This window comes from Neovison vison, chromosome 11 (genome assembly GCF_020171115.1).
Source record: "Neovison vison isolate M4711 chromosome 11, ASM_NN_V1, whole genome shotgun sequence".
In the NCBI taxonomy this organism is placed as follows: domain Eukaryota; kingdom Metazoa; phylum Chordata; class Mammalia; order Carnivora; family Mustelidae; genus Neogale; species Neogale vison.
Window position 1 is genome coordinate 82,989,157 of NC_058101.1, and position 27,046 is coordinate 83,016,202.

The 27,046-nt window shown below is 33.9% G+C and overlaps 1 protein-coding gene across 3 annotated transcripts in view; it reads left to right on the forward strand.

Moving 5' to 3' along the window:
* Positions 1-27,046, forward strand: part of MFSD8 (major facilitator superfamily domain containing 8) — a 33,240-nt gene that overhangs the window by 1,357 nt on the left and 4,837 nt on the right. For all 3 annotated transcript variants that reach the window (XM_044224005.1, XM_044224007.1, XM_044224006.1), the window contains 8 exons: positions 3,604-3,695; positions 5,386-5,429; positions 11,809-12,049; positions 12,901-13,014; positions 15,039-15,183; positions 15,903-15,958; positions 22,007-22,115; positions 24,649-24,783. In XM_044224005.1, the coding sequence (XP_044079940.1) occupies positions 3,604-3,695; positions 5,386-5,429; positions 11,809-12,049; positions 12,901-13,014; positions 15,039-15,183; positions 15,903-15,958; positions 22,007-22,115; positions 24,649-24,783 (936 nt within the window). The remainder of the gene's footprint in view (positions 1-3,603; positions 3,696-5,385; positions 5,430-11,808; positions 12,050-12,900; positions 13,015-15,038; positions 15,184-15,902; positions 15,959-22,006; positions 22,116-24,648; positions 24,784-27,046) is intronic.

The window sequence follows — 27,046 nt, forward strand, 5'->3', positions numbered from 1 at the left end:
AGCAACCTCTCTTCTCCCAGCTTTTGAGATTTCTAGTTCCCCGCTGCTTTGAAAGCCATTTCTAAACTTAGTAGTTTTATGTGCAGTTAGAACATGGAAGCTATGACTAAGGACTAACCATGTCTCTTAGTCAAGTGCATATGCTTCAGCGCATAGATTTTGTGACATTTGGGTTTCTCAAAGTTCTTTTTGCTTCTACCTGGTTCTTGGCTATTTTTCAGATAGATTCAGGATCCTTGAATTAATAGTTAGATGTGGTCTTACAGTATATATTCTGTCACTGTGTCCAAATAAATCTACTTCTTACTGTTATATACTCTTATGTTTCTGTTACGTCTGAGTGATTGAGGCTCATTAGGATGCATCTAAATTCAGATGTTCTGTCCATAAACAATATTTGATTGAGATTCTAGATTTAGCATTTTAAAAATAAGGGTGTATTTTTTTAATAAGGGTTTATTTTGAGGATAATTCAGTAAGCTGTCTTTTATTTTATTTTATTTTATTTTTACTACAAAAAATTGAAGTAAGCTGTCTTTTAAAACATAGATTCCTTAGTAACTTGAACATATATATAACTAATTGGAAAGCCCTTTTCCCTATGAGTAAATTGTAGAAATTTCAGCCTAGTTTACCACCAACTTTTCTTCACTAAGAAGGTTAATTTTCATATACTGATCTCGTGACCCCATCTGTAGTGTTTAAGAGAACAAGGTATTGACAAATTTTTTCTGTAAAGGCCCAGATGGTAAATATTTTAGTATTTGCAGGACAAGAGGCAAAACCAAAGATATTATTTAGGTACTTAGATAACAAGAAAGAAAAAATATTCTCAAAAAAATTCTAGTAATGAAATTTAAAATATAAGTGAATAAAATTTTTTGCAATACAAATCCATAAGAGGAATAGAATTTCTTTCTCAAGGGTGACATTTTGCTTAACTAGAGTTAAAAGCTGATGTTTTCTAACAAGTTGCCCACAGATATTCATCTGTAAAATCTATTCTCCGGTAGAAACTGGTGATCTAGAAACAGGTGATAGGTTGGATTTGGACTAAATACTGTAGTTCGCTGATCCCTCTTTTAGAATATCCTAAAAGGTTAATAGGTGCTTAAAATTTTTCTTTGCAACTTCAGTGTAATTTCTGTAATACAGATATTATTAGGACCTCTGGTCTTATAGAGTGTATCCTTATAGAATATTCTCAATTTATTTTTGTCTTCTAAATTTTATACTGTAACACCATTGCATTATTCTGTCAGTGAGCACACACTTTTTTCTCTTACCTTCTTTGAATATGGGCTATTTTTTGCTCTCCAGTAATTCACAAATGCTCTCTCTGGTAAATACGTAGTTTTATTTTTCCCTCAGTAGATCCAGAGTCATTTTTTGAAAATAAAAGTACTGCTGTTTACCCAAATCTCCTTGTATTAAATCATGATCTATTGAACCTAAATTTGGCACGTTTTGCTTATTCCTGTTAAATTTTATCTGACTTATTTTGGTGACAAATTCCCCCCAGGATTTTGTGTATTCTTTCTAGTTTTTAAGTTACAAGTTCGACAAATTATCTTGGAAGTGTGGGATTCTTTCTTATGCCTCTTTGATACAAGAAAGAAACCTTCAGAATACTCAATCTTAGCCATGTGACATGGTTGGTTGAATCATCACAATTAAGAAAATATAATAAAAATGGTAACTTGGGGCACCTGGGTAGCTGAGTTAATTAAGGCCTTCTACCACCGGGAGTGCCTGGGTGGGTCAGTCCTTAAGCATCTACCTTTGGCTTGGGTCCTGATCCCCGGGGTCCTGGGATCAGGCCTGCGTCCGGTTCCCTGCTCAGAAGCCATCTTTTCCCTTTCCCACTCCCCTGGCTTGTGTTCCTCTCACTGTCTCTCTCTCTTGTCAAATAGATAAAATCTTTAAAAAAAATTTTCCATCACCCAGTTGCCCCATCACCACATCCCCCTCCCCTTCAGCAACCTTCAGTTTATTTCCTGTGATTAAGAATCTCTTACTACATCTTATTCATCCATTCATTTGTTAATGGACATCTGGTTTCTTTCCATAGTTTGGCTACTGTGGACATAGCTGCTATAAATATTGGGGTGCAGGGGCCCCCTTGGATCACTACATTTGTATCTTTGGATAAATACCCAGTAGTGCAATTGCTGGGTCATAGGGTAGCTCTGTTTTCAACTTTTTGAGGAACCTCCATACTGTTTTACAGAGTGGCTGCACCAGCTCGCTTTCTCACCAGCAATGTAAGAGGGTTCCCCTTTCTTTGCATACTCACCAACACCTGTCATTTCCTTACTTGCTTATTTTATCCATTCTGATTGATGTGAGGTGGTTTCTCATTGTGGTTTTGATTTGTATTTCCATGATGCTGAGTGATGGTAAGCATTTTTTCATGTGTCTGTTGGCCATTTGTCTTCTTTAAGAAATGTCGTTCATGTCTTCTGCCCATTTCTTGATTGGATTATTTGTTCTTTGGGTATTGAGTTTGATAAATTCTTTATAGGTTTTGGATATTAGCCCTTTATCTGATAAGACATTTGCAAATATCTTCTCCCATTTTGTTGGTTGTCTTTTGGTTTTGTTGACTGTGTCCTTTGCTGTGCAAAATCTTTTTATCTTGGTGAAGTCCCAGTAGTTCATTTTAAGCCCCCAACCCTTGATTTCAGTTCAGGTCATAATCTCAGGGTGGTATGGCTATTTGATAGTTCTAAGGTCTATTTTAGAAAATAACTTTGGAACATAAGGCATTTTGTCTATTGTGCTTGTCTTAATTATTTGAAAATACAAGGCTCATATTAAGGTAAATTTGTTAACTTTTTCTGTATGTGAATGTAAAAAGGTAGTGAATCCATATACACCCTCATGTATCACCTGACTGGAGCAGGATGTATGCTTAATATGCTTGCCTGGAGTGTGTCACATGCTTATATGAAAGATCAACCCTAGTCTAGAGGGACGTTGGACTCTTTAGTCGACAAATAGAACTTGTCTGGTAACCCATGTTGGAGCAAAGCCAAGTGTTCAAGAGGTCCCAGACCTAGGAATGTCACATCACACTTTTCTGGTGTCACTTCTACATTAATTTTGCTCAAAGCATCCAGCCAAAATAGCTTCCTGCAGCAAAGTCACTTTACTATCATCAAATAGAACATGTCATAATGATGACAGTAATTAATTTTTTAAAATATGTAGTAGTTGTGTATCCCATCCATAGGAGATCTAGTTGTTGTAGCTAGTTTATTTTGATATACTTTATTTAATTTGTTACTTTAACAAATTCCAACACTCAATTTGTAGCAGGTCAACAGTAGCAAAATAATTAAGTTGACAAAATGTTACCCTTTTAAGCTACCTCATGTCTCCCAAGTTTCTGTGTGTAGTGATGCATTAATATAATCCATGGAAATTCAAAGAAATAATACTTATTCATAAATAATTAGTACAGCAGAAACCAATATTAGTAAATTACACCTCTGTCCTATTTTTTTAATTACTTTAGAAGAAAGAAAATTATATTATGCCAGAGAAAGTTTTATACATAATGAGATAACATTATACTACTTTTTTCTTCTTTAATCCTAGAGAATGGGATATTATAGAAACTGAAGAGCATTATAAGAGCCGATGGATATCAATTAGGATTCTGTATCTTACTATGTTTCTCAGCAGTGTAGGTAAGTATTAGAAATTATATATAATTATAAAAATTAGATAAAGTATCTTATTTTTTTAAAGATTTTATTTATTTATTTGACAGAGAGAGACAGTGAGAGAGAAAACACAAGGAGGGGAGGAGGGAGAGGGAGAAGCAGGCTTCCCACCAAGCTGGGAGCCTGATGTGGGGCTTGATCCCAGGACTCCGGGATCATGACCTGAGCTGAAGGCAGATGCTTAACAACTGAGCCACCCAGGTGCCCCTAAAGTATCTTATTTTAATATCACTTCCTTTTATGAATTTTTTTATTTTGATAAAAATCACATAATATAAAATTTCCCATCTTAAGCATTTCTAAGATCAGAAGTATTATTTGTCTATATGATTATGTAACCAATATCCAGAACTTATTCAAACTTGCAAAACTAAAACTCTATACCCATCAAACAACTCCTCATTTCCCCCTTTTCACAGGTCCTGGCAACCACCATTCTTTCTGTTTCTACAAATTTGACTACTCTATATACTTCATATAAATGGAATCATACAGTGTTTGTCTTTTTGTGACTAGTTTATTTTATTTAGCATAATGTTCTTAAGATTCATCCATGTTATAATATGAATCAGAATTTCCTTTGTTTTTAAGGCTGAATAATACTCTATTGTATATTTGGTGGGGAGGAAAATCTTTTCCTCTACTTTTTAGGTTCTGTGGCTGGCCCCTGCAAATTAAAGCAATGAAAGGCAGATCAATAGAATGAAAATTTGCCATTTGCAACTACATGCTACATGGGTGGAGCTAGAGAATATAATGCTAAGTGAAATAAGTCAGGCAGAGAAAGACAACATATGATTCCATTCATGTGTGGAATTTAAGAAACAAAACAAAAAAAACAAAGGAAAAAAAAGAGAGAGAGAGAAATCAAGAAACAGACTCTTAACTAACTATAGAGAACAAACTGATGGCCAGTCAGGGGAAGAGGAAGTGGGAGGTTGGATGAAATAAAGGATGGGGATTAAGGAGTGCATTTGTCATGAGGAGCACTGGGTAATATATGGAAGTGTTGAATCACTATATTGTACACCTGAAAGTAATATAACACTGTATGTTAACTATTACTGAAATTAAGATAAAATAAAGTAAAATACTTCTAATTTTAGTACTTAATTATCTAAAATTATAAGTAATAATTTTAATTTTAATACCAAAGAAGAAAGTTATTTTAACTTTGGATTTTAATTAGTATGTTAAACATTTTACCTGTTATAAGTTTCTTGATTGTGAAATTGTAACCTTGATTTCAAATACTAGTTTACTATTTCAGTCCTCTTTTCATCAAAATAAATATTCAAAATACACTAAAATGAAACTAATAACTAAATTATTTTTAAAAATAGGCTTTCTAAAAAGAACGATGTATTGGGCACCTGGGTGACTTAATTGGTTATTAAGCATCTGCCTTTGGCTTAAGTCATGATCCCAGAGTTGTGGGATCAAGCCCTGCATTGTGTTGGGCTCCTTGCTTAGTGGAGAGCCTGCAGTTCCTGCTCCCACTGTGTGCTCTCTCAGTCAAATAAATAAATAAAATATTGAAATAAATAAATAAAGTCCATGTTATTCATGGACTTTATTCATGTTCAAAAAATTGTATCTATAAATATTGATGAAAGCATTTTAAGCATAAATAACAAACTTTGCCTCTTTACAGGATTTTCCATTGTGATAATGTCAATATGGCCATATCTCCAAAAGGTTTGTACACTTCAATCTATTATTCTCTTAAGTAGCTATAGTAATAGTAACTCTTACATAGTTAAAAGTTTTCTTAAGAATCTCTCTGGTGTCTTACTGATTTAATCCTTACTAGAGTAACTTGAGATAATAATTCCTCAAAAAGGTAAGGTGATCAAATGCTTTATTATGCAAACCAGAACACTCTTGAAGTGAAGGGAGTATTATATCAGGAAAACAGGATCCTGGACAGTCCCAGGCAAATGTAGGTGTATGGTCACCTACTTACTAACCACTTTCACATCCTATCAATACTGGCTCCTTGATAAAAAAAGACACTACACATTATACATTGTCTGAATTCCCAAAATGTACAAATGACATTTCAATGCAGTAATTTTGTGCTTTCCTGTAGAATTAATTGGGGTCATCAGTTGACATTGTAAAAAGAATAGATAATATATGTGTTTTTATGCTTTGGTTACTAGATGGGAGGGAGGGGGTCAAGAAGATGCAAGTTTAGTGGGTACCCTGATATCAGTTAATCATCAAATCCTACCAAGTCTACCTTTAAAATATATATATGGGGCGCCTGGGTGGCTCAGTGTGTTAAAGCCTCTGCCTTCGGCTCAGGTCATGATTCCAAGGTACTGGGATCAAGCCCCACATCAGGCTTTCTGCTTGGCAGGGAGCCTGCTTCCTCCTCTCTCTGTCTGCCTCCCTCTGCCTACTTGTGATCTCTCTCTCTGTCAAATAAATAAATAAAATCTTTAAAAAAATATATATGTAATATATATATTTTAAAGATAGATATAAATAAATTATATATAATATATATATTTTAAAGATAGACTTTGTAGGACTTGATTATATATATATTGACATATATTTACATTATGTTATATGTCATATATCATATATACAAATACATATATATACTTATGTATGTATATGTGTATATTTGTATATATATAAATAAATTATATATATAATTTATTCGTGTATATTATATATATATGACATATAACAATGTAAATATATGTCAATTCTATCTTAAATCTTCAGGAATGAATTTACTGAAAATCAGTATATAAGTTGCAGATGTAATTCATCTATAAGAATATTTCAGTTAAGGTTCTTGATCGAGTTCCTCCTACTCTCCCACCTCCTATTCACTCATTAAACTGCTAAATCAGATTAACTCCTGTGATGGCCTGAAACTGCTCTCCTTAAGGTCTTCAATTACTTAATTGCTGAGCAATAGGTATTTTTCAGTACTTTAGGTGACATTTGAGTAGCATTTGACATTGTTGTCCTCTCCCTGCTTCTGAAAATCCTCTCTTAGCTTTTATACATTTCTTTTTCCTGGCTTTGCTCTTTAAATATTTGTTCTTAAAGTCTTTTGTGAGTTTTCTTTTTCAACATGCTCCTTATATGTTGGTTTTTCCCAGAGGTTGAGCAGTGTCTGTCTGTGTGTGTGTGTGTGTGTGTGTGTACCTACACGCACATATGTGTATGTGTGTTGTAGCCTAAATCCTAAGCTTTGGTCCATGTTAGATCTACAGCAAACAATTTGTTAGATATATCTACTTGAATGAACCTAGCTTCCTCGGGTCTTTATACATTTTTTTCTGGAATGCCTTCCCTGCCTTTTTCTCTCCTTTCCTCTGTCCTTCCCTTCCACCCTACTTCCTTGTTATCTTTTATTCATTCTTCAAGGCTTTGTTCCAAAAAGCCTTCTCTGGTTGTTCCCCAGCCCAGTTTAAGTTAGAAGGTTTTCCTGTGTGCTTCCATACCCCTTTATCATTAACACTTTCCACTGAGTGTCATAACAGTGTGTTTATGGAGAATTAACTTCTCCATCTGAGCATTAGGATGTTCAGATGGCTTCAACAAAAATACTAGACATATCTGATGAACACCTGAAGATTAAAAATAATGCCTATGATACAAAAACTTACTGACATTTTATATTTCATTTTAGGTTTTTTAGTTTTTATGAATTTTTAACTTTCTGAAAATGCTAACTTTTAAAATATCTGATGTTTTAAAAGGAATATAAGGACAGAAATACAAACTTCAGTTTTTACGAATTTGGTGCCACATTTTCATTGCTATTTTGAAATTTATTTGAAAATTAATCAAAAAATTATATTACTTGAAATTATTACACAAGACACTAAAAATTATTTCCTTACTGGCATAGTTACTAGAATTAAAGCAAAATACTTAACAATTCTAGAGCAATATTTTTTTTCCCAAAAATATATTTCCATGTGTCAAAACTCTTTTTATTTCTGTGGTCCTTGTATTCAGTCTGTTTAGCCTCAAAATTATCAAAAGAAGGGTATCTACAATAATTAGATCTACTCAGCACAATACGTTGAATTTTGAAAAAGTACACTCCTTTCTTCAGATACTTGAAAGCTCTTCAAAGGTAAATTTAGTGAGTCCATAAACTTATAATTAGTTCTTTGGCAATACAAATATAGTAATTTCACTAAAAAAGTTATCAACTAATTTTCTCAAGTTATTTCATAACAATAATGAAAGTTCACTGTGTGATAGGTACAGTAATAGACCTTTCACCTTTTGATATTCATAACAACTCTGTGAAATTATTATTATCACTCCTGTTTGGCAGGTGAAAAACTCATACTCAGAAAGTTAGGTAGCTTGCCCAGGATCACACAGCTAGAAAATTGCAGAGCCAAACCTATATGAATCCGAAATCTGACTTTTAACCAGTGCTATGTCTACTAGGTTAAAACTTTTAAAATCTTAATTTAAGGCTACCATCTTTTTTATTATAATATGTTGACAAATATTACTTAGCTTAAAAGCCATATGTAAGAAAGATAAAAAAACTAGACCTCCCCCCGCCCCCGCAAAAAACCCCAGAAAACAAAACAAAACAGTAATGTATTTGAAAGGAATTTGGTGCTGGTGTGAACCTCTGAATTGTACTTCTTTCTGGCTCTGGCTCATAGACAGCCATCAGACTAAGATTGCTTAGACTTTGTTGCCCAGAAGTGGGATAAATTTCCAGGAAGATTTATATTCTTAAACCTAGATTTTAAGTTGGAAGGATAGATTATCTTATAGGGGCAGGAAGATAGTGGGAATACTCATGCATGAATTATAATAAAGTATAATAATAAAATTGACATATTAGTAAAACAAAGTACTAAAAAATATTAGTTTTTATATAGTATAGGTTAACATTCATTGAGTCCATATATATGCTGACATTGCCCTAAGCACTATACAAGTATTGGCTCAAATAATTCTTATAACAACTCTGTGAAGATATCCTCATTTGACAGATAAGAAATTGAAACATGTGATTCCCCCTCTCTCCCACCCCCACCAGCTACTCAATTACTGGATAAGCAAAGCCTGGCTTGGACACTCCTTGATGATGAAACCCAGTTTGGAAACTCTGTATTAACTCATCTTTCTACCCCTATTTCCTAGCATAGTTTTTGTCATAGAAAGGCACTTAGTGACTATTAATTGAAATAATGAGCAATAATCTACACATAAAGAGGCTTGGAACATCCATACTCATGACTTAATTCCTATAGCAAAGCATGATGATTTCTAGAACTTTGACTTTGTCAATGTTATTAACATTTTTAGAGAATAATGTTTTGAAATTCAATACCATGTACTTTGGGGTTTGGAAAGGGTTTTGTTTAGAGATGATATAGATCCAACTTTCACTGAAGTGTAATACAAGTTATTACAGATGATTACTATATACTATATACTCATAAAAGTCTAAAAGTATGGGTATAGGGTACCTGGTTATCTCAGCTGGTTAAGCAACTGGTTCTTGATTTCACCTCAGATCATAATCTCAGGGTCGTGGAATCAAGCCCTGTGTGGGTCTCCGTGCTCAGTGCAGAGTCTGCCTGAGATTCTCTGTCTCTCTCTCTCTCCCTTTTCCTCTGCCCCTCCCCCTGCTCTCTTGCTCTCTAAATAATAAATAAATAAATAAATAAAAGCTTTTAAAAAAAATTTTTTTAAATGTATGGGTGTGTGTGTGTGTGTGTGTGTGTGTGTGTGTGTATGAGAGAAAGAGAAAGATTCAAAGAGAAGGAGAGAGGCAGACAGATAGGCATGGGCTATTAGGAAAGAACTTAAGAAATTCTGGAAGACTTTCCAAAGTCACACTGGAGCTGAGTTCTGAAAGTCTGCAGATGTTAGTTTCCTGAAGATAAGGTGTGGGCCAGGGAGTTGGAGGTGGGAAGGCATTGCTGGTAAAAGGGAGCCGTAGAGATGCCAGCACAAAGTCCTGGAGGCGAAGAACTTGACTCATTTTGGAAAATTCGAACAGTTCTATGTGGCTAGAAATTAGAATTGGGGGAATTAGAATTGCAGAGAGATGACTTTAGAGAGGAGGGATAGTGGCCAACTTATGAGCTAGTTTTTCATAATAAGCAGTTTGGATTTTATTCTGAAAACAGTGTGATAGAGATCATCAGAAATGGCCAGAGGACCAGAAATAAGATGCTGTTAGTACTATAAGAGAAACACATACGAGCACAGATAACAGTTCAGTTACTGAAGTGACTACCTTCTCTTACAGCGTAGAAACTGTATCTCTGAAACCATTTTATTTCCTATTGCAATTATAGTAGAATTCTAGGAGATTCCAGTTTTCCAGTCACCATAAAGAATAGTAGTCAATTAATCGGGAAGGAGACAAACCATAAGAGACTCTTAATCTCACAAAATAAACTGAGGGTTGCCGGGGGAAAGGGGGTAGGGAGAAGGTGGTTGGGTTATAGACATTGGGGAAGGTATGTGCTATGGTGAGTGCTGTGAAGTGTGTAAACCTGCCGATTCATAGACCTGTACCCCTGGGGCTAATAATACATTATATGTTAATAAAAAATTTAAAAATTTTAAAAAAGAATAGTAGCCAATTAAAAGTTTCCATTGGTCTCTAGCAAATACTATTGTTAGAGCCATCCCCAAGAGTTGGCTTCTATGAGATGGATACTTGACTATAATCAATTGCTATCCTGAGAAGACAGTTTTATCCTTTTGCTTTCAATCACATTTATCATTAAATTGCGTTATAATTGCTTTTTTGAAAATTAATTAAAATATTTTTATTACATGAAGTTATTTTATATTTTAATAGATCAAAGGCACCAAAGGTAATGTGGGTAGAAAATAAAAACCAGAGTGCCTAAAATAAGAGATATTTTTAAGGCTAGAACCTTAATATTGTGTATCATTATACATATTCACTCCTTATTTCTCATCCCCCACAAGAAAATGTACCCAAATATTTCCATTTTAAACTATTTAAAAATATATTAGAAAAGAAAATACTATGGTTTTCCTTATGTTCTGTCACTTAACCTCAGTATATTTATATCTTACTTCCTAAAATTTAATGGTGCTGATTTTTCCAAATTACTGTATAGCTTATCATATATTTTTTAAAAGTCTGTTAATTTATTCCATGGTCCCTTTTGTGAGCTAAAATTTTCTATTTTTTTTTAAGTATTTCATTTTCTGAATTTAATCATTTAGTTCTCTCCTCAACATTCATTGTGATATATAAACTTTCTTTCAGTGGTAGAACCCTAAGTTGTCTATGTTGAATGGAAGAATTAATAATAGGTTTAATGAGAGAATTATCTTTCAACTTTTGTGTTTTTATTCTCTTCTTTAAGCTTTTGACTATTGTACCCAATTTTTAAAAAAATACGTGTATAAAAAAATACATTTATGGTGCTAATGGCTATTTAGCTTATGAAGTAGCATAAGTCTAAAGAATTATATTTACATTATTTTTTAAAAGATTTTATTTATTTATTTTATTTGAGAGAGAGAGAGAGAAGAGAGAGAGACAGACACAGAACATGATCAGGATGGAGAGGCAGGGGGAAGAGAGCAGCAGATTCCCTGCTGAGCAGGGAGCCTGATATGGGGCTCCATCCCAGGACCCAGGGAACGTGACCTGAGCCTAAAGCAAATGCTTAACCAGCTGAGCCACCCAGGCACCACCAACTATATTTACATTATACTAATTAAGGAATGGCATATTATTTTTATGATGTGATTATTTTATATATATAATGTGGTTATTTTTAACAAGATTTTTATGAACCAGAAATTCCCATAAATCATCCTAAAAAATGAACCTTCCCAAGCATTTTTTTCCTAGTGTGTAGTGAATTGGTAGCACATTTAATTATAATGTCAGAAGTTTGAATCCCTTATTATAAATAATAGGGTCACAAAACTTATATGTTAGAATTATTGTTTTTATTTTTTTAAATAGGAAATGTTACATGGTCTGAAAAATGTATTTAAGTTTTATAACCTTTATTTTTCTTGGATAACAATTCTTAAAGCATTGTACTTTTTTCTGCAGATTGATCAGACAGCTGATGCAAGTTTTTTGGGCTGGGTTATTGCTTCATTTAGTCTTGGCCAAATGGTAGCTTCACCTATATTTGGTTTGTGGTCTAATTATAGACCAAGAAAAGAACCTCTTACTGTCTCCATCTTCATTTCGGTTGCGGCTAACTGCCTCTATGCCTATGTCCACGTTCCAGCTTCTCATAATAAATACTACATGTTGGTTGCTCGTGGATTGGTGGGATTTGGAGCAGGTAATATGTATGTATGTATATGTTTGGCTGTGTCAGACCTACATTCATGCTGATATTTATGGCCCTCTCTCACCTGGTGTCAGCCCCTCAAAATCTCATATCTCACATATATATATCTCATTACAAATAGACACATATCTTTCCTGTCATTTTGCCTTTCCTCATGATGTTCGCATTACCTATAGTTTCTTTATTCTGTCCCCATCATTCTTCATCCTTCAAGATTCAGTTCAAGTTCTGTATCTTCCGTAAAGCTTTCTTAGGTAACTATTCCTTAACAGATCTTTCCTTTCTCTAGTCTGTGGCACTTGCTTATATACTGTTTTGCATTGTTTTCATCCTTTATCACTAACCAGATAGAAAACTTTTATAATGAGAGACAATTTATGACTTCCTGAAATATTCTGTGGCCCCTTACAGAGTCTTTTGCACATAATAAGAACTCAAGAGAATTTTTTTTCAATAAATTTTTTTCAGCCCAATTCATAGTGGATTTCTTTTTCTGTTTCTTATATTATGGGTGCAAAGCATGCAGTGTCTTACATCTTTGTTTTAAAAATAGTTGTAACAATCAGTAGTATACCATTAACTCAGTGCTTTCTCCATATTTAATGAAGAAAAAAAGTTTAACATTTCCATAATGCCTTTTTCATTCATTCAGATCTTTAACTGTGTTTTCATGTTACTGAAAGCAATATTTTCCATTAATTGATACATTTGCTCAATGTACATGCTTTGTATGATCATAAAGAGGAAGCAGTGATTTTTGTTCTATATAAAGCCAAATTAAGTTGAATTCTATAAACTGAAGGATATTTTCTTTTACTTTGAATTATTGTGTCTTATTTTAGGAAATGTGGCAGTTATTAGATCATATATTGCCGGTGCTACTTCCCTTCAGGAAAGAACAAGTTCCATGGCAAACACTAGTGCATGTCAAGCATTGGGTTTTATCCTAGGTCCAGGTAGGTATTTTTCACTTGTCATTACTTGAACTGGGAGAGATTTCAAGGTTCAAATGTTAAATGGGTCCAAGTATAAAACCTCATACCTGAAAGGACACTAATATTTTTTGATCCAGCTGGAGGCTAGGCTCTTTTTATGTGTTAACAAATGACCTCTAAAGCAAATTATATTAGTCCCATTTTACAGATTAGGACACCAAGGCATAGAGAATCTAAATTATTCAAGGTCAGCCAGATAGCATATGGGAAATATGAGGTTTAAAGCTAACTCTGATTCCAAAGTGTATGCTCTTTGAAATAATCATTTAGCTTGACTTCTCCATAATAGTTTGCACCCCCCATTTATTAGAAACAAAATTCTTTTGACTGAATATTCAAGGAAAGTTATAGAAGGCTCTTTACCCTTCTGCCCTTTGCCCATGCCTTTCAGATTTTTCTAAAGTTGAAGAAAATGAAAGAATTTTTAAAAGACTGTTTAAAGACCATTTTTCTTCCAAAGCTTCATTTGAACTTTGAGTGTAAAACATTATTAATGAAATTTACTACTTTCCCAAAGCAGGTAATTTTTTGCTGAATAGATAAATTAGTAATCTTTATGCTTAGAAAACATTAAAAAAATATAATTGTCTCATGCTTTGAATATTACAGTTATGAATATCATCGCTTTGAATCCAGCTCAGTTTACTTCATCATTAATATTCCACCCTCACCCATTTCCATTACTTCCTTTTAGATAGCCAAGAAAAGCTCTAAAAAAGATAATCTAATTTATCCTTCACCAAAATCTAATGGTTCAGTTTAGTATTCTGTAGAAAAATATAATAAGCACAAATGTAGAATAATTGGACTGACTGCCATATTATAAAATATTTGAAGATACAGTCTGGGTCTTTTTTATTTACCACTCTACCTCATATCTAGCACAGTGCCTGGTATAGACTTAGGTTCTCAGTAAATATTTTGACCACTTAAGAAGTATTTTAAGGATTAAATAATGATAAAATAAAATAAATGAGGTAAAAGCATGTAATAAATCTCATAACATTTTAGTGCCAAGAAAGTGGAAGTTCAGAGACAGTACTAGCTAGTATAAAGGCAGACAGGACATTAGAAAAAAAAAAAAAAGATCAGCACTAAAATTTGCATCACCTTGTTCATTGATTTGCCACATTTTCAACCTAAGAATAAAAGAAATAATCAAAAAGAAAGAGATAGGAAAAAAAGGTATTTTACAGATTGTCTCATTTAAATATTTGTATTATATTTAAATGTAAATATAGACCAGAAAAAGATTAGTTGACCTTTCCAATAATAACCACATTAACAGCACTAGCATTTAATGAATGCTTACTATGTGCTAGACACTGTTTTAAGTATTTTATATATAGTATCTTACTTCATCCTTGCCTTAAGTTTGCATGTAAATTTTGGAAGAGTCAGATATAGAATCTACATCAGGAAAGCAAACCAGTACTCTTCCAATCTGATTTTTGCCATAGATACAAATTTTAAAAATATATATAATTTAAATACCTTACATACAATAAGTGATAATTTGATATGTTTAAATGTTTGATAATTTGAAATGTTGACTTAAAATGGGACATTCTGTTTCTTAAATTAAATCACGATTTATTTATAGAAGAAACTGGATAATTTAGATTTCCTGTGTAGATGTTTTTTTAAAAAGGAAGATACTGACAAGTTACTTTAGATATAAAACTTTGTGAGTATGTACATCAGTGTTTAACATTTTTCTCATTATTAGGAGCCTTCTTATACATTTTTTTCCTAATACTACAGATCAATTGTATATCTTTTATGTACTGTATGAGTATCTATGCTTTATACAGAAGAAATGATATTGTACCCCCTTCCCCTGAACTTTCTTGCCTCTGTTGAGATACATGATGTAGATGGATGATTCACTAATGTTGCTTCCAATCTTGTAAATATCTTTCACATTTTTTTTAACTTGTGCCTCCTACTTAATAATTCATCTGTATACATTTTATTTTATTAAGTTTTTCAGACTTGTTTTGCTCTCATTGGAGAAAAGGGCGTGACATGGGATACCATTAAACTACAGATAAACATGTACACAGCACCAGTTTTACTTGGCGCATTCCTGGGAGTTTTAAATATTATTCTGATCCTTATTCTATTAAGGTAATTGTATAGAAATTATGAAACTACCTTTGTAAATTGTGAAATTAAATAAGCACTATCATTATTGGAAGATAATTATTTCTTTAAAGGCTTTATTTGGCTTTTGATATCTATAATTGTGTTCGTGTTATTTTGATCAGCTAATGAATATAGTACTCATAACAAATAATGGACAATCTGATAAATGAGAATAAAGTCTTTGAAGACTCAAGGTTTGATCTTGATTTCCTAACTATAGGTTTCTAAATTGGGGAATAGCATGAAAGTAACATTTTAAGTTGATTAATGATTGGTATCAACCTTAAATCCAAAAGTTATTTACCTCTCCTATCTTTTTTGTTCATTAGAAGAAATTTTATAAAACTACAGAAGTTTTATTACTTTATATTTCCTTGGAGTACTTTATCCAAAGGCCCAAAAACATTAACAAAAAATGTTCAAAATCATGGAAAACTTCAAATATTTATTAAGGTAGATCATGTGTGCTTTTGAATGAATTGAATATTATTTTTCATTTTATAGGATAATATAATAATTGTAACTTGTACCTTTTAAATTTTGTTGGTTATATCTCACTGGTAGTAATCTCATTAGTCAGAAGTCAGTAAAAGAAACCCATATCAGAATGTGCAAAAATAGGAGGCTACTAATAAATTTAAGTCGTTTATCTATTATACTAAGTTTTTCATGGATACAATACTTATTTTTTTCTATTTAAGAGAACATCGTGTGGATGACTCAGGACGACAGTGTAAAAATGTTAATTTTGAAGAAGGTACTATTTAACCTGTTTGACTAAATTGCTAGAATTGCACATTATCAAAGTGTTTCTGATGATTCTGTCTGTCTGATATTTACTTGGATTTTGCTTCTGAGGACAGTACAGTGGGTGACTGGGGAGGATCTTCAAAGTTGAAAGTTACCTAAATTGATTATTATTTTTTTTAAAGATTTTATTTATTTATTTGAGAGAGAGAGAGAGCACAAGCTAGGGGAAGAGCAGAGGGAGAGGGAGAAGCGGGCTCCCCACTGAGCAGGGAGCACAATGCAGTGCTCAACCCCAGGACCTTAGGATCATGACCCCAGCTGAAGGCAGACCTTCAACTGGCTGAGCCACCCAGGCACCCCTAAATTGATTATTGTTTAAAAAGGCATGCCGAGGAGCTTCTTGGGTGACTTAGCTGGTTAAGCATCTACCTTCGAAACAGTCAAAAAAACAAAGAGGCAACCCAGGGAATGGGAGAAGATATTTGCAAATGACAGTACAGACAAAAGGTTGATATCCAGGATCTATAATGAACTCCTCAAACTCAACCCACACGAAACAGACAAACACATTAAAAATGGGCAGAAGATATGAACAGACATTTCTCCAATCAAGACATACAAATGGCTATCAGACACATGAAAAAATGCTCATCATCATTAGCCCTCAGGGAGATTCAAATTAAAACTACATTGAGATATCACCTTACACCAGTTAGAATGGCCAAAATTAACAAAACAGGAAACAACATGTGTTGGAGAGGATGTGGAGAAACAGGAACCCTCTTACACTGTTGGTGGGAATGCAAGTTGGTGCAGCTTCTTTGGAGAACAGTGTGGAGATTCCTCAAGAAATTAAAAATAGAGCTTCCCTACGACCCTGCAATTGCACTCCTGGGTATTTACCCCAAAGATACAGATGTCGTGAAAAGAAGGGCCATCTGTACCCCAATGTTTATAGCAGCAATGGCCACAGTCGCCAAACTATGGAAAGAACCAAGATGCCCTTCAACGGATGAATGGATAAGGAAGATGTGGTCCATATACACTATGGAGTATTATGCCTCCATCAGAAAGGATGAATACCCAACTTTTGTAGCAACATGGACGGGACTGGAAGAGATTATGCTGAGTGAAATAAGTCAAGCAGAGAGAGTCAATTATCATATGGTTTCACTTATTTGTGGAGCATAACAAATAGCATGGAGGACAAGGAGCGTTAGAGAGGAGTAGGGAATTTGGGTAAATTGGAAGGGGAGGTGAACCATGAGAGACTATGTACTCTGAAAAACAGTCTGAGGGGTTTGAAGTGGCGGGGGGTGGGAGGTTGGGGTACCAGGTGGTGGGTATTATAGCGGGCACGGCTTGCATGGAGCACTGGGTGTGGTGAAAAAATAATGAATACTGTTTTTCTGAAAATAAATAAATTGGGAAAAAAATATTTATCAGAAGATTTAAAAACATGTATTCAGTTGATCTAGAAATTACTTGTATTTATTTAAATTCTTGGAATAATTAAAGTTGTATTTAACAAAAAAAAAAAAGCATCTACCTTCGGCTTGGGTCATGATCCCAGGAGAGTCCTAAGTAGGGCTCCCCCTCCAAGGGGAGTCTGCTTCTCCATCTGCTGCTCCTCCCACGCATTCTCTCAATCTCTCTCTCTCAAATAATTACATAAAATTTTTAATTTTTTTTTAATTTTTAAAATTTAAAAAAAATTAAAAAGGTATGCCCAGATCAGTTATTTGGTGTTCATGATTGGCAAGGCTAAAACCATTGCTAAAAAATCACTTCCTCTTTGTTGTAAAGAGCCAATATCCTAAAACCCTCTAGTTCTTTGGGATGATTTCAGTAACTTTCCTTCTAAATGTGTTTTTCTGTCTCAAGCATTTCTTTACTCCCTTAATCATGGGAATAGGTTTCTCTCGTGTATTTTTATTCTTTTGGTATACTCTACAAGTGTATATTTTCATCCCTTAGATCTTTCTCTGAACTCAGAAGTAGGTATCCAATCTGGCCAGTAGGTATATTTTACTAAATAAACCACCATTTTACTTCTTGGGGAGTGTACCCCTCTGTGCAAAAGATTGCAACTCAGTTCTTGCCTTTAAGGAGTTTGGAAAGTTGTGAAAAAAACAAGGTGTTATTTTACTAAGTACTTTTATAGCCATTTTATTTAATTTTCACGACAAAACTAGTGGAAGGTTAAGTTAAAAGTAGTAGGGTGGAGAACAGAGTGGTGAGGAGCATTAGTAAGTTTTTGAAAAAAGAAGTCGTCTGATAATAGATTCCATGTGAGACTAATACAGATGTGTAAAGGCCTGAACTAGGGCAGCAACTAAGAATGGAGAAGGGATAGATATGAGTTTTTGAAGGGAAAAAAAAAGTCAAGATTCTTGACAGATTAGATATGGCATATTAAGGAATAGAGGGAGTTGTTGAAAATGTCTGTCAGGTTTTGAGTCTAGATAAGTGAAAGAATGGGCGAGAACAAGAATTTAGGAAGGGATATCAGTTGAACAGAGAAAATGATTTCAGTTTGGATCAAGCTAAATATACTGCTACAGTAGAAAAACTCAAAAATGCTGAGGCATTTGTAATTTTGGCCATTGAGATAAAAGCTAAAGATACAAATTTCAGAGTAAGCCAGTGAAAAACTATAGCAACAAAGAGGGAGAGGGAAAAAAAGGAAGGGGTAGATGAATTAAGTGTGGCAAAATATTGTTGGATAGAGGGGCTGGATATATATTTGAAAGTTTTCAAAATGAAAGAAAAGCAAAGGAAAGAAAGAATGGTGAGCAAGTGCCAGCAGGGGGTATAAGCCACTTAGTTTAAAATGTGAAAAATAGGGTGCTAACTTAAAGGACCTATGAGATAAAAGGAATGAACCATTTGAAGAGGGTGAGTATAAGGTGCTAAGACAAGGGAGATACATCAGAAGTGAAATCTTCCCATAAATTGGGAAAGGATAACAATATCAATCAGTGCTTCACTGACTTTAATATGCTTATAAAGCACCTGAAAAACTTGTTAAAATGCCAGTTCTGAATCACTAGGCCTAGGGGAAAAGGGCTGATTAGGGCTGCCAGATAAAACACAGGATGCCCAGTTGAATTTGAATAATTTTTTAGTATAAATATGTCTCAGCCAGTTAAATTTAGATTTCAGATAAGCAACAAATGATCTTTTATTTTATTTATTGATTATTTTTAATAAAATTATATAATAATATATTATATAATATATAATAAAATATATGTGAATAATATATAATATATTTTATTATATATTTTTTATTTTATTTATTTATTTTTACAAATAATCTTTTAGTATAAATATGCCTCAGATATTTCATGCAACATTCTTATATTTAAATTTCAAATATTGCACATAAAATATTATTATTATTATTTATCACAAATTCAAACTTAACTGGGTATCCTGTATTTTTATTTACTAAATCTGATGAACGTAGTGGTATTCTGAGAGTCTACATTTATAATAAGCTACCATGGGAGCTGATGCTGCTGGTCTATGAACCACACTGTCCAGTATGGTAGACACCAGGCACATATGGCTATTTAAATTTAATTTAAATAACATTTAAGAAATTCCTCAGGCACACTAGCAACATTTCAAGCTTTAAATTATGGGTATATGTGGCTAGCATCTAACTGAATTATAGAACACAGGAAAAGAACATTTCCATCATGTCAGAGGTCTGTTGCACAGCACTGCACAAATGAGAGTTTAGAAAGACCAGACTTATTTTCTTTCTTAAGAATCTAGGTACTTCAAAATGGTTTCCAAAACAAAAGTCATTTTTCAATTTCAGTAAGTATTTCAATCTGCCCGCTTTTTTGCTATTATTAAAAATATTATCATTGGATAGATTATAATTTCTAATTACATAGTCTTTGAATTAATATGAATCTATTGTTTTCTTAAAAATTCTTATAATTTGGGGAGCCTGGGTGGCTCATTCATTAAGCGTCTGCCTTCAGCTCAGGTCATGATCCCAGGATGCTGGGATCAAGCCGCTCATGGAGCTACCTGCTCAGTGGCAAGCCTGTTTCTCCTTCTTTCTCTCCTGCTCCTTGTGCTCCTTCTCTTCCTGTGTCTTTCTCTCTCTGTCAAAGAAAACGAAAAAACAAAAATAAAAACTTAAAAAACCTCATAATTGGATACCCAGTCGGTCCCCATAATCTACAATGCAACGTATCAGAGCTTTCCCCATTGAAGCCAGTAGTGGGTAGAGGCTGCGGAAAACTAAGCACATATGAAGCAAACTCCAGGCTTACTTGGGGCAGGGTTGCCTTTTGATTCAAAGGAATAAAGACTGGCTTCTAACTTTTTTATGATGAGAAAAACTGTCTGAGGGAAGTAACCCCTTGCCCCCTGCTGCTGCTGCACATATGCTTAAAGATAGCATAAAATAAAGATGTTCTTGAGTTACCAACTTGGTTTACTCTGAATAAGTGGATAATTTATAAAACAGCGTGACAGATGTATATAAGTAAATATATATGGCTTCACACTTCTCGATTACATCAGAAATAGTCCTATTCACAGTCAATAGTGTGCAGCTTAACTACATAGTTCAAGATAAATAAGTACACTCACTTTGCCCTCCTAATTTATTTTTTTTTTAAGATTTTATTTATCTGACTGAGAGAGTATACACAAGACACAAGCAGGGGAGCGGGAGAGGGAGAAGCAGGCTCTCTGCTGAGCGGAAAGCCTGATGTTGGGCTTGATCCCAGGATCCTGGGATCATGACCTGAGCCAAAGGCAGACACTTATCAACTAAGCCACCCAGGCACCCCTGCCCTCCTAATTTATAAAACCACCATCAAATCTTGGTGGTTATTTGCAATATATATTTCTTTTTTCTTTTTTTTTTTTTTAAGATTTTATTTATTTGACAGAGAGAGACAGAGAGAGAGAGAGAAGGAGCACAAGGAGGGGGAATGGGAGAGGGAGAAGCAGGCTTCCTGATGATCAGGGAGACAGATGTGGGACTTGATCCAGGACCCGGGGTCATGACCTGAGCTGGAGGCAGATGCTTAACGACTAAGCCACCCAAGTGCCCCATAAAATGTATTCCTTGATAAAAATATAAATAATGACATAAGGACTTCAAAAAATTGTGATAATAACATGAAGATATTTACTAATTCTAATTTCACATAGCATCGAAATTCGAAATATATATCCATTGAAGTGAATCACAGAACTAACTGATTTAATAAACTATTATGAGGTCTTCATTGAAATCCTCGTAAGTTTAAAATTTAAGTGAAATAGGAAAAAACCTTGCAATGGAAATTTACTTTTTTAAAAGATTTTATTTCTTGAGGGCAAGAAAGACAGTGCATGAGCAGGGAGAGAGGCAGAGGGAGAGGGAGAGTGAATCTACAGCAGACTCCCCACTGAAATGCAGAGCCTGATGCAGGGCTCAATCTCCGGACCTTGAGATCATGACTTGAGCTGAAACCATGAGTTGGCTGCTTAACCAACTAGCCACCCATGTGCCTGCAATGGAAATATTTTTAGTATGAGATCATTTTATATAACTTTATAATATTCCTGTTTTGGATTGAAAGAAAGTTTGTAGAAAATACGACTATTTCCTATAGATAACAGAAAGTATAGCTCCTGGGAAGAAAATTCACTTTATTTTCAAATGCCATTATAAAAATTATTTCTGTTGGGGTACCTGGGTGGCTCAGTTGGTTAAGCATCTTCCTTTGGCTCACGTTGTGATCCGAGGAGCCTGGGATTGAGCCTTGCATTGGGCTCTCTCCTCTGAGAGGAGTCTGCTTCTCCCTCTCCCTCTGCAGCTCCCCCTGCTTGTGCTCTAGCTCTCTCAAGTAAGTAAAATCTTTAAAAAATAAAAATTATTTGTCTTAAATTGTTACTTTTAAACTGCTTTGAGCCTAAAAGTGATTTTAAATGTTCAGTCATAGAATTTGCTACATGTAATTTCTACATTATTTTAGTGTCATTAGAAAAATTAGATGTTTAAGTAATAAAATTTTTCTCCTATTTATTACAGCAAGTACAGATGAAGTTGAGGTTCCCCAAGGAAATATTGATCAAGTTGCAGTTGTGGCCACCAATGTTCTGTTTTTCGTGGTTCTATTTATCTTTGCCCTTTTTGAAACGTAAGTTTTATTTTGTCTTCATCAAATCACATTACATAAATAATGCAACTTATAATAATGAATATAAATTATAATGAATAGTAATGAATAACATGATTTAATGAATAACATGATATAATGAATAATGCAGTTCTTAATGCAACATTAATCAGGTATACTGATGTTCTCAAAAACTTTATGTAGGGCATATTTTTTGTCATGATGAAAAAAGTACATATAAATTTTATGCTTTTAACCTGAATACAGTTTAATACTTATCTGTAATCTTACTACTTTATCTCACTTCCTTATAAAGGAATCTGTTCACTAGTCTTTCTTTTCTTTTTCTGAGTTTTATATATATATTTAATATAGTTCTAAAACTTCAGTGCCATGATTTAGTTAACTTTAGGCTATATAACTATCTATTTATATTTACATGTATTGGATTCAGTCTGGCAATGTTAAATCTATTCAAGCTCTGATCCTGAAAAAAAAAGGTAGTATACTACAAAATCCTTGACTTGTGTAGGTTTTGTTGACTCTTAGCTATCATATGGCTTTTTATTTTTAAAATGCCTTTCCATTTTATTGTAAAAATAGTACATTCTTGGTATAAATATTCTAAACTCTAGAACTGTATCTCCACATCCACTTCTTTCCCTGGAAGTAACCACTGCTAATATTTCAGTATTAATTTTTCAATTTTTTTTTCTATACAACTATAAGTAGCAGGGTGTATGTGTATATTAAATCAACATAGAATATGGACATCACTTGAAAATTTGGTTTATTCCTTTGTAATCATTGTAACATTTTTATGCCAGTACATGTAGATTTGCTTGATTTTTTATTTTTAAAATTATTAAAGTATGTGAAAATTTCAGTTAATCTGATTTTGGGGGCATTTTTAAAAATTGTGGTAAAATATACATAACATAAAGTGTACCATTTTAACTATTTTTAATTGTACAATTTAGTGCCATTAAGTCTATTCACAAATGTTGTACACCATAACCCCTATCCATTTCCAGAATCTTTTCCTCATTCTAAATAGAAGTTTTACACCCATTAAACAGTAAGTCCCCAGTGCCCCTCACACGGCCCCTGGTAGCCTTTATTCTACGTTCTCTGTGGGTTTGCCCAATCTAGGTACCTCAAATAAATGGAATCATACAACACATTTCCTTTTGTCCTTTTGTGTCTTGCTTATTTCGCTTAGCAAGATGTTTTTAAGGTTCATCCATATTATAGCATATATTTGAATTTCATCTATCAGTGGATTTTTGGGTTATTTCCATCTTTCGGCACTTGTGAATAATACTATGATGCTGTGATGAACACTGGTGTACAGGTATATGTTTGAGTCCCTGCTTTCAGTTCTTTTGGTTGTATACCCAGAGGTGGATTTGCTGAATCATATGGTAATTCTATGTTTAACTTACTGAGAAATTACCAAACCATTTCCCACATTAGCTCTTCTGATAATCAAATTAAAAATGGTGATGTTCTTCTTTTTTTTAAGAATGAATATCTTAAATATATTTCTTTTTTTTTTGGAAGATTTTATTAATTTATTTGACAGAGAGAGAGATCACAAGCAGGCAGAGAGGCAGGCAGACAGAGGGGAACAGGCTCCCCGCTGAGCAGAGAGCCTGATGCGGGGCTCAATCCGAGGACCCTGAGACCATGACCTGAGCCGAAGACAGAGGCTTAACCCACTGAGCCACCCAGGTGCCCCAATATATTTCAGTTTGATTTTGTAGCCAGTTAATAGAGGAGATAGAGAGTAGGAAAAGAAGCTTAGCAAGGAAGGAGACAGTCATATAGAAGAAGAACAACATTCAGAAGTAGGGAAAGAAGGGTACCTGGTTGGCACGGTCAGTTAAGCATCTGCTTCAGCTCAGATCATGATCCTGGAGTCCAGGGATGGAGCCCACTGCTGGGCTTCCTGCTCAGAGAGGAGTCTACTTCTCCTTCTCCCTCTGTCACTACCTCTGCTCCTTCTCCTCTCTGTCTCTCTCTCATTGACTCTCTCAAATAAATTAATTAAATCTTCAAAAAAAAACAAAAACAAGAAATAGGGAAAGAAATACATTCAGAAATAGGGATGAAAGAGACTGAGGAAGAAAAATCCAGCAAGTTTCTAATAACTTAATTATAGTAACATTGTTAATATTATGTTATTACTTATTTCAATGAAATTAAAAAGAAACCAATTTAAACCGATTTAACAATGACTAGTTAGTTAGAATGGTAAGAATTACAGTTTGTTTCTTTTCCTGTCCTTCAGAATTTTTGCAATGTGGATCTATTACTTATATAATTAGAATAAATATAAGTAAATAAAAAATACAAACAGCCTAACTTAGTAGCTAGTGCACGTAGCAACAAAATGTGCTTAAAATGTGTTAATTTTTTTTTTAATGTAGAGCTGGTGTCATTTCTAAAAGGGGGGCAAATTCTTGAATATATCAGTATTGTTATTAAAGCTATTTCACATTTATAATGCCTATGATTTAAATTAAAACATTTTTTTGTTTGTTTTTCTTAGAATTGTTACTCCATTAACAATGGATATGTATGCCTGGACTAGAGAACAAGCTGTATTATATGATGGAGTAATACTTGCTGCTCTTGGAGTTGAGGCGGTTATTATTTTCATGGGGATTAAATTACTTTCCAAGAAGTAAGTTATGTGTCTTTGATTTTGTTTCAGTGAATTTTAAAATAGACTTTTAAAAAAGTCTTTTTTCTAAAAAAGTGAAACATGAAACAGAGCTAACAATGTAAACAACTGTGTTTGTAAAATACCTTAAAGTTTTTCTCTCATTGTGTATTACTTTCAGTCCTTGAATGGTTGCAAACAGATTTAAAGTTTATTAAAAGAGCATGATATTTCTATACCATATGACATATTCTTTGGTAAAGCAAGATATTTTACAAAGTGAATTAATTTCTTCTAACATATCTTTTGTATATTATGTTTTATTTAAAGTATTTCTTAAAGTGTATTTTATAAAATTCTATTCTGCTGTATAGGTTGTACAACAGAAAAGATTCAATGGTTAAGTCTGGAAAATTCTGGTTAAAATTACCAAACTTCTTTTACTCTAAAATTTCCAAATCTTTGGTGCATATATATAATATCACCATAATGACAAAGACATTATGTAGCATTTCTCAAAGTTACTTGTAACTTTGACCACAGAACATTTCTTTTCTAAAAATTTTTAAGATTTTATTTATTTATTTGAGGGAAAGAGAACAGGAGCATGAGCAGAGGGAGGGGGAGAAGCAGACCCCCAGCTCAGTAGGGAGCCAGCTGGGCTGCAGGGCTCAATTCCAGAATCCCAGAATCTCAACCTGAGCCCAAGGCAGACACTTAACAGACTGAGCCACCCAGGCACCCCAAGAGCATTGTTTTAAAGAAGCATTTTGTAAAACTACAACTGCAATAACATGCTTTGGGGAAAGTGCTTGTATAAAATTAAGTTCATTCATATAGTCTAGGATGGCACATTAGTTGATGAATTTAGACAATTCTAAGAATTTAATTATTCCTAAAATGCTTTAATAATACTTTAGAACTTTAGGGGCACCTGGGTGGCTCAGTCGGTTAAGCATCTGCCTTCTGCTCAGGTGATGATCCCAGCGTCCTGGGATCGAGACTGCTTCTCCTTCTCCTGTCCTGCTCATGCTCATGCTCTTTCTCTCTCTCACTCTCTCTCAAATAAGTAAATTTTTAAAATCTTTTAAAAAAATACCTTAGAACTTTATAAAGTTCTAAAATCAATTAACAAATCTTGAGTCCGTGTATAGAGTTAAGCGTAATGGGAGATACTATGAAGATTCCTATGTTTATTGACCGGAATAGAGGAGCCAAAATACAGATACAAACATAGACATAAATTTATATTCAAAATAAATAATAGTAAATGCATTACAGAGTAGAGCCGTCCTGCTGATAGGCATTCTTACAGATTGTCCAATTCATACCTTCAAAGAGCTTGTATTCTATTGGGTGGGAAAACCAATAAATAAAAATGTGAAATCAGGTAGTGATAAGTACTATGAAGAAGAACGGAGAGAGGAAGAAAATAAAGAGTAGCAAGGGCAGGGTTGGGAGAGAGCAGCAGTGTTAGAAAGAAGCAGGAAAACAAATTTGACCAGGGCAGAATGAAAGAAATGGCAAATGGGAGAATTGGACAATATTGAATAATGCCTATCAGCAGGACTGCTCTACTCTGTAATGCATTTACTATTATTTATTTTGAATATAAATCTATGTCTATGTTTGTATCTGTATTTTGGCTCCTCTATTCGGGTCTATAAACATAGGAATCTTCAAATGGGAGAACATTAGGTTAGAAAGATGTGAAACCTTGTAGGTATTCTGAGGGTGATGTGAAGTGTTTGGGTTTGTATATATTGTTTTAAGTCTTTTTAAAAATATTTCATTTATTTATTTGAGAGAGAGAGTGAGCAAGAGAGAGAGAACATGAGCAGGGTGGCAGGGGGAGAGAGAGAAGCAGACTCCCCACTGAACAGGGAGCCTGATGCAGGACTTGATCCTAGGATCCTGAGATCATGGCATGAACCAAAGGCAGATGCTTAACCAACTGAGCCCCCAGGTACCCTGTTTTAGGAGACCTTTGGTCTTGTTTGTATATTTCGCTTTTATTTTAGAAAACTTCTAACATATACAAGGGAATAGAGAGCATCATGTACTGAATTTCTAATATCCGTTACCCAACTTCAACAATTATCAATCCTTGGTAAGTGTGATTCATCTGCCTACTCCACAGGGAGGCTGCTTGAGTTTCTCTTCCTCTGCCCCTCCCCCCAGTGCATGCACACAGGCGCTCTATTTCTCTCTCTCTCTAAAATAAATAAATCTTAAGTAAATAAATAACAAAAACAAATTTTAAAATTAAGTGATTTCTGAATAT